Genomic DNA, 8,770 nt, shown 5'->3' with positions numbered 1-8,770 from the left:
CGCCGGCCGAGACAGGAACTCGATCTTGTACCCGGACCGAACGATCTCCTGAACCCACCTGTCCCGAACGCGGGCCAGCCAGGGCGGAAGAAAACCGAGCAAACGCCCCCCCACCCCAGAACTGGGTGAGGGCGTCCCTTCAGGTCGCGTTGTTATGGGCAGCGGACCCGGACTGGCCTGACTTCTGCTTACCTGCCCACGGTTTCTTTTGGGAGCCTTGACCCTTGAAGGGCTTGCCCTTATAGTGCGACCGAAAGGCACGAAAGGACCCCTGAGAGGGCCTAAACGAAGCATGCTTCTTACCTTGAGCGCCCTTAGCCTTGTGAGATTGGGGCAAGAGCGTGCTCTTACCCCCAGAAATCCCTTTAATCAGCGTATCCAGTGAGTCGCCAAAAAGGCGAGATCCCGTATAGGGCAAATTAGCCAAAGTCTTGCGAGAAGATTGGTCCACAGACCAACATTTCAGCCAAATCAAACGGCGTGTCAACACCGCCACGCTGTGCACACGTGCAGCCAAAGGAATTACATCTAATTCCGCATCACACAAATACATGACACCCTGATGGATCTGATCCACCATAGCCAATGTTGTCGGCGGGGCAGAATCAGCCACCAGGACGCGCCTGAGTACTTGCGTCCAATCCGCGACAGCCTGAGCTGCCATAAGGGAAGCAAAAATAGCTTTCAACATGGAACCGGTAACCGAGTAAGTATGGCGGGCAAGAGACTCCAGTCTCCTGTCCGTAGGTTCCCGGAACACCGGGGTATCCTCTGCCGGAATCGCAGTGGATTTATTCAAAACCGCCACCGCGTGATCCACCGGAGGTGGAACACACCAGCGTTCATCAGTGGCGGGCGTGAAGGGATAACGCAGCTTGAACCTACTTGGCACAGCAAAAGGCTTTTTTAGATTGCGCCATTGTTCACTAACAGCGCGCTGAAAATCCTCAGTGCAAGGAAAAACCTGCGATGTTTTGCGTCTCCGCTGTGTCCCATAAGAAGCCAGAACGGCAGGCGGACACGGTTCATCCTGTAAATGCAACGTTTGTTTGATAGAAGCAACCAATTCATCCATGATTGCAAGCTCTTCAGACGAGCCAGGGGGAGAATCATCAACCCCCTCAACCTCTGCATCCCCCTCCGACCCTGCAAAGTCCAGGGACGAACGGGACCCCTATAAGGGGACCCCAGCCATAGCAGCCCCATCACCATCGCCCTCTGAATCAGAGGAGATTGAAACTCTGGGCCGTTTAGTGGATTGAGCAGCCACAAGCATCTGCACCTGAGCAGCCAGGTTAGCCACAACTGTGGCCAAATCGCCCCCCTCAGGGGAAACAGCAGCAGCCCCTTGGCCTCCCAGTAAAGCCGGAGGAAATTTGCTTTCCTGAGAATCCATGCCCCCTAGAAGTGTGCAGGAGAAAAAAGGGTAACTGCCCCTTTAAAAGCGCGGCGAGCGCAGCCCACCGCTCACACACACCAGCACAAGTCGACCCCCACAGGGAAAACTACAAACTCAGGCAAGGAACACAGGACTAAAGAGGATAAAAACCTGGAGAGATCACTGCTGCTGCTGTATCGATCGGTGTGCCCAGGGAAAAGGAAGTGATGCAACAGAAGCCGCTCCTATAAAGCCTATGGAAGGCTACAAAAAAATGGCCGCCGGGGGAGGAGGTAAATGCAGTGCTACATGAGGCCAGAGCGATCGCCGCCAAAATGGCGGCGCTTGGCGCCAAAAACGCCGCTCCCAGCATACAGAAGAAGCCCTCATATGCCTGCAGCTATTAATAAAATGGCGGACCGCAGCAGCGGCCGCCGCATGTTGCACAAAACATGTACCACAGCATGCCCTACAACATACAGCATGTCACACAGAGAACCACACAGTTGTAACACAGAACAGTGTATCACAGCCCCCCTCCTTGCAGCCCACAGCAGCATCCAGACAGGGAGCCCAATAGTGTGAACAGACATGCAGGGTTACACAGTCCCAGACTGACACCCACTAAACAGACAGGTCCCCACACAGAATACACTTACCTTCTGAACGGCGTGGGGAACCCGCACAAGCGATCAAGCCACTGCACATGGGGCAGGGAGAGTCGCAGCCAGGACGCAGCAGAACTGCGGTGCGAAACCGCATGGCGTCCAGTGAGGTAGCCACCTCACCACAGCATCCCTGCAGCGAACAGGGATGGGTCGTTCACCAATGCCAGGAAAAAATACCTAACTGAACGCTCGATGGCAGGCTGGGAAGCCACTGGCCCACAACCTGCGACCAGGGGGGCCAGCCCGAGACCCAGCCCGCACGATCCTCTTCATCAGAAGAACTAACTAAAGCTGACAAAAGTAACAGCTAAGTAAAGAGAGAGAAAAAAACTCAAATAAAACCAAAAAGAAGATAAAGGCTGAGACAAAATGCCCCAGCACAGAAACAGCCAGCTAACTCCTAAAAGCTAGACAATGAAACTGAGGTATGGAACAGGAAGCAGGAGGGTATTGACTGAGGGGACCACCCCCTGGGGGTGGGATATGCTAAAAGCTTTAATATTGACATATTCTGTTGCCTAGCTACTCCTACGGAGCAAAGGTCAATTACCCCATTGTGACGAATATGGAGAGGCGGCGACTGTCGGAGGACGTAAGAGAAAGAATATTTTATTGCTACAGGTACCCCTCTTATGCTCCAAAAAGCCATGGAAAAAAACATTCTTGAAATGGAGAATGTACTCATACATCAAGCAATGTGAAAACGCTTGGTTCAAGTGATTTTGGCTCTCTATCTATTCTTAATCTTCTTGACCTCAGTTCTGCCTGACACCGTAGACAACAATCTTTTATGCTCTACCTTGAACCATACTTGGAGTTTCAGAATATATTCTGAAATGGTTCAAGTCTCTATTTGATAATGGTACTGTACTTTAACTTTAGTCTAAATTGAAAAATCAGGGATGATTTTGGTGCTAGCTAAACATTTGATCCACATACTGTATACAGAATCTTAAGAGAAGAAGATCTTTTTCCACTTGAGAAACATTGCTTGGCTATGTCCTAAGTTATCATACACTGTGGCTGAAAGCTGATCATTACTGTAATGCTCTATCGCTGAGATACCTATATTCACACTAAACAGATTACAGTATTTCCAAAACCTGGCTGCCAGAATCCCCACTAGGTCTAGTGCAAGTGATCATATTGCTCTTTCAGGTATTGCATTGGCGACCTGTTAGGTTTCACATTATTTTCTAAATCCTCATGTTCTATAAGGCTCTGCTTGGCTTGGCACCCCTTTATCTGTATGAATGTTTATCAACCTACTTCCCCCTTTAACCTTTGCTTCTCTAAATCCGATCTTCTGTGTGTCCCTCAAACCCACCTACACTGTATGGGGGACATTGCCTTATCCTGGTATACCCCAAAACTCTGGAAGTCTCTTCCCAGGAACAACAAAGATTCACATTTTAAAAACAGTTTGAAATCAAAACATGAAAACCTTTTATATCCTTTGACAATGGTCATCTAATCGTTCCTTTTTTTGTGCATCCCTTGTTTTTGTTTCTTTTGTAAGGCACTTTAAGAAGGTATCTTTTAAAGGTCCTATATACAATTAATATGTGATATATTTAAAGCATTTCTTTCTTTTAATTTTGATGGTTTTGGCTTACAGCTAGTGAAAACCCAAAATTCAGTATTTCTTCACAAAATCCTTTTTTTAATTGGTCTTATGTAATATTTTAATTTCCTGAGATAATGAATTTTGGGTTTTCGCTAGTTGTAGGCCATAATCATAAAAATTAAAAAACAAAAAAAAAAAAAACATGCTTGAAATATATCACTCTGCATGTAATGAATCTATAGAATATATGAGTTTCACTTTTTCAATTGAATTTCTTAAAACAAATAACTTTATGAGATGCACCTATATGCATCTCCGCTTTCCATGATTTGATTTAGAGATCTGGAAAACATGATTTGCTTAGTGGTTCCTGCATTGTAATACAGGAATCTGGGTGACAACCAGTTTTTATTCTGGAAACAACCATAAATATGTTTGGGTTTGTCAGGATCTCCCCTCAATGCCAAACAGTATCTGAAAAATGTGCTCACTTTGATGCTGTTTGAGATAGTCAAAGAACTGCCCAAGGTCCATGTGATAATCATTCCTGAGTCCATAGTCTCCATGAGCAGCAAATATCAGTTCTTCAAAGGAAGAGAAGAGGCGCAGGTTATCTAGGGTGCCGGTCACTTCCATGGTCTCAGCATGTTTACAGGAGATATGCTTCCAATTAGGATAGCGGATGTCACGCCAGAACTCTTCACATTGATCCTTCTCCCCTTCTACACATATAATGCCTGGCTTTCCTGTCAAACAGAAACCGGTCAGATTCAGGCACTTAGCACAGTCCAAGATCTTCTTCTTTAATTCCTGGCGATATATATGGTGGCTGTAAATCCACATTCGATGGAAAGTTCTAATTCTTTGCAGGTCTGATTCTGTATCAGTACTGTGCTTGGTGCTCCGTATGTAAGAGGGGAGATTGTCTTTCAGCCACTGTACAGCGTTCATGATGCACAGATCCCCACGGTCCAAAGAACTGATGAAGGATGACAAGCATTTGTTGAGATCATTATGCTGCTGCTTTTCTAAAAAATCAGATCGGACAAACAACTGTGGCTCCTTTGTAGGGTAACTGTGAGGAAGCGTCACATGCATTTCTGCCTTCACCTAAGGATACAAAACTGGTTATTATGTCCTTCATAATGACACAGTCAGAAGCATGAAAATAGACAGCGAGGTTGATGTACCTAAGGATTTGAGAAGGTTCACACAATAAACATCAGTTATCTGACCATGTACAAATACAGTTAAGTAAAACAGAGAATTTATTTTCTTATGGCTGGATAATTGAACAAATTCTTTGCACAGCGTACTAAAAGTGATACTAAACACACACTGTTAAATTTACATTGCCCCTTCTATATTTGCGGACGATGGCACTGTAATTATTTTATTAAAAAACCTAAGTATCTTTTTCCTAATTGATATACAGCTGTCACATGATCCAGATCATTCCCAGTCTGTCTGCTGAGAAACATAAGCAGGAGGAGCTTTTAGTTCTCTGCTGCTGGTTACAGGTTCAAAATAAAAAAATAAAAATAAAAAAACAGACTTTGGAATACAGAGTTAGGCTCCTTTCACACGGCCGCTCCGCTGCTTTCCGTGTGTCCGCAAATCATCCTATTTTTTTGCGGATGATTTGCGGACATCAATGTAAGTGAATGGCACTGCGGATGTCAGCGGAATACCATCCGCTGACATCCGATTTTCCTCCTTTCAGTTCTGTTCCGTTTTTTGGAACGGAACAGAACCCCATTTTTCCATCCGTGTAAAAGACGGAAAGGAAGGAAAATCGGATGTCAGCGGTGTCATCTGCTGACATCCGCAACGCCATATACTTACATTATGTCCGCATATCATCCGCAAACGGATGGGATGATATGCGGGCACACGGAGAGGATGACACAAATGTCATCCGCTCCGTGGAAAAAAACAAAAAGTCCCGCAGCGGACTACAGCAGCGGAGCGGCCGTCTGAAAGGAGCCTAAAGATAAAGAAATAATATTAATAAACTTTTAAATTGTCATACAAATATATATTTGAAATCAAGTCAAATTGATTGAAGTCACAGGCTATGTCACACCCCTCCAACCTGTGTCTTAAAATAACAGGAAGGTGAAGACTCCATTAATCCACGTGCAAAATCCCACCCCCATTGTGTTTAGCTGGTTAGTGGGTATGGAGGAGGAGGGAGGGAGTGGGCTGTCATTTACCACTGTGTATACATCCACATGTTTGATTTTATAGTCACATGGGCTGCTCAGATGTGACAGGGAGGAAATACTCAGCATAGAAACTCACTGAAAACTGAGCATGTGCAGAGTTGCCACCACAGCTGCAAAATTCCTAGCTGAATTGGAGTCTTGGACGGAAGGGGATATAGAAAACAGCAGGATCAACCAGGTTTTTTGCAGAATACAGAAAACAAATCTCATAGTGACTGAATGAGTATAAACAGCTTATTGATAGTTTTTCTTATGATGTGGGTTTAGTGACACTCTAAGTGAACTTTCTCAAATCAATTAGTAAATCATCCTCTGTATTTTCTCTCCAAAATGTTATTCTTGTATCATTTTTAATTTATTAACCACTATTTTAATATAAAAATTATAATGTGATAAAAGGCATGTATATCAAAAGGATGATTTTAAAGGGTGTTGACACTTCAAATACATAAGAAGCAAAAACACCAAAAATATTGTTATACAATATTTGTAGTTCTACACCTAAAATTACAGAGTACGTTTATGTCTTACAGAAGACGATCCATCCATGCACCGGACACTCACTAGAAGCCCCAGGACTCACCACAAACAATAGATTTACTTGATCTAATCTGAATGAGCAACATAACTCAAATCATATCTATACCCAAGAACTAAATATATTATACATAAATATATGATAATTATATATACACAGTACAGTATATATATATAGTGACAGGAAGTCAGGTAAATCTGTGGATGTAGTCACAGACAGGAGATACATTTCCACCTGGTTTAGAAAATTCACCAATTACTATAGGGTGTCGGCTGCAAAGGTGGCCAGAACTGTCTAAGGACGTTGAACAGACTTCAGCTGTTCAGAATGAGGAAATTAAGGCCTCTATAATTTGTCCAGAGGAAGTCTAAGGATTGCTGCCTCCTGATGCTGTGTGAGCTGGGGAGAGGAGGACAGTCAGATGTGTGCCTCCCGACGCTGTGTGAAGCATGGGAGAAGAATTGCTGCCTCCTGACGCTGTGTGAGCTGGGGAGAGGAGGACAGTCAGATGAATGCCCCCTGAAGCTGTGTGAGCATGGGGAAGACCTCCTGGAGCGATGTGCGCTGAGGAGGGTAAAAAGTGTGAAGACTACTCAAGGTGAGGTCTTGGACTATTTCTATGTGGAAAGAAATAAATGCACTGTTTGCTATGTGAAGAGACAAGCAAAGGAATGGTTGCTATGTGAAGAGACAAACAAAGGGATGTTTTCTATGTGAAAGGAAAGTCCAATGAACATGTGCTGTGAGAAGAGAAAATAAATGGACTATTGAGTGTCTGCTGTAGGATCAGCAAAGTTTGCCCAACAGTAGGTTGGAGACAGACTCCGTAGGTAGGTTCCTGTATGTGAGAAGGTAGCCGCCCACAGTGGCAAGGATTTATTTTGTGTTTTATTTTTATTTTGCTGTTTTTGAGGCTTGCACTTGTGTGAAGAAAATTGCATGAATAAACCAAACTGTTGTTTGCAACCACTTCTCGGCTATCTACCTGTGTAACGAACCCCCCCAAAGGGGTCATCCACACCTGCCAACGAGCTAAATCCCCACATATGGTGGAGGATGCAGGCAGAAGCAGAGATCCCTGCAAAGAAGTGCATATGTTCTATGAACTTTGTCTGGTGCATGAGATTGCACAATCTGTGTGTGCAGGAGAGAAGATCCTGAAAGAGAGGAAAAACTACTTGTTTTAAAGAGACAGTGGTCTCAAAATTTTTGATGAACTTTGTCTGGTGCATGAGATTGCACAAACTGTGTCTGCAGGAAAGGAGATCCTACAAGAGAGAGAAAAACTACCAGTTTTAAAGAGACAGTGGTCTCAAATTTTTTTGGCTGGACTGTGAAAAATTTATTGTGGAGTTATTGAAGATGGGGCGATCAAAGCGCCTGAAAGATGCAAAGATAGCTGAAATGAGAGACCGAATTCTATGGATGGAGGGGATGTTACCGCCTGAACGAGCCCCATCCATGCCTGAACAGAATCTGCTAAAGAGAAAGGTTGTTGTCCCTAGCAACACTGAGGCAAATGCAACTCAACAGCAGGCAAATGCAGATTTTCAGTGGAGCTTTGCAGCTCAACAAAAGGCTCACCAAGAGAGCATGGCAGGCTGGAAACAGAGACGCCAGCAGCAAATGGAGGCCATCGGTTTGGAGGAAACCGAGTATGTGTGCAGGGCTGAGTTGGATGCCTTGCAACGGAAAATAGAAGAAAAGGAACGAGCCCTGGAGTTGCTTAGGATGGAGCATAGAAACTTGCAGGCTCAGGTGTTACAGTGGGAAGAATCCACTGCTCTTCTTTTTTCCGAGTTACAAAAACATAGAGAGACTATAATGGAAAAAGATACCATCCTCATGGAAAAGGAAATTGAAGTTCAGACTTTGCAGAAGCAAAGTAAGGGTGATATGTTGGAGTTGCGTAATCAGCTGACAAAAAGTCTTCAGTCTTTGGAAGCTACAAAAATAGACCTGCAGGGGGTGCAGGAACAGAATGTCTCTCTGAAAACGACATTGTCTCTCAGCGACAAGGAGAAAAATGAGAGAGAGGCTAAATTACTGAGTACTGTGTATGAGCTCACCACTTTGAGCAATGTGGTAGATGAATTACGTACAGACTGTGAAAGTTGGAAAGATGAAGCCCAACGTGTCCAGCAGCAGCTAAAGGAGAAAGAAGCCTGTGTGGCAGAATTACAGTCTCATTCCCAGAAACTAGCCAATGAGGTGAAGGCTCTTATGCAGGGAAAAGGAGATGCTGAACACAAGAGGAAAAAAATAGAGGCAAAGCTGCAGGAATCGCAAGTTAAGGTGTCAGAAGGTGACCGATTGTGTGCTAAGCTGTCAGAGAAAGCAAACTGACTGCAGGTTGAGTTGGACAATGTCACAAATCAGCTTTCTCAAGCA

At 44.5% G+C, this 8,770-nt stretch overlaps 1 protein-coding gene across 3 annotated transcripts in view; it reads right to left on the bottom strand.

The window, feature by feature from the left end:
- Positions 1–4,011: 4,011 nt before the first annotated feature.
- RWDD2A (RWD domain containing 2A) overlaps positions 4,012–8,770 on the bottom strand; it is a 45,738-nt gene continuing 40,979 nt past the window's right edge. For all 3 annotated transcript variants that reach the window (XM_082250093.1, XM_082250095.1, XM_082250094.1), the window contains exon 3: positions 4,012–4,723. In XM_082250093.1, the coding sequence (XP_082106219.1) occupies positions 4,058–4,723 (666 nt within the window). In that variant the 3' untranslated portion in view covers positions 4,012–4,057. The remainder of the gene's footprint in view (positions 4,724–8,770) is intronic.

The sequence above is a fragment of the Pelophylax lessonae genome (assembly GCF_965119305.1).
Source record: "Pelophylax lessonae genome assembly, chromosome: 3".
Classification (NCBI taxonomy): Eukaryota; Metazoa; Chordata; class Amphibia; order Anura; family Ranidae; genus Pelophylax; species Pelophylax lessonae.
This window is presented reverse-complemented; position numbering and strand designations above follow the sequence as displayed.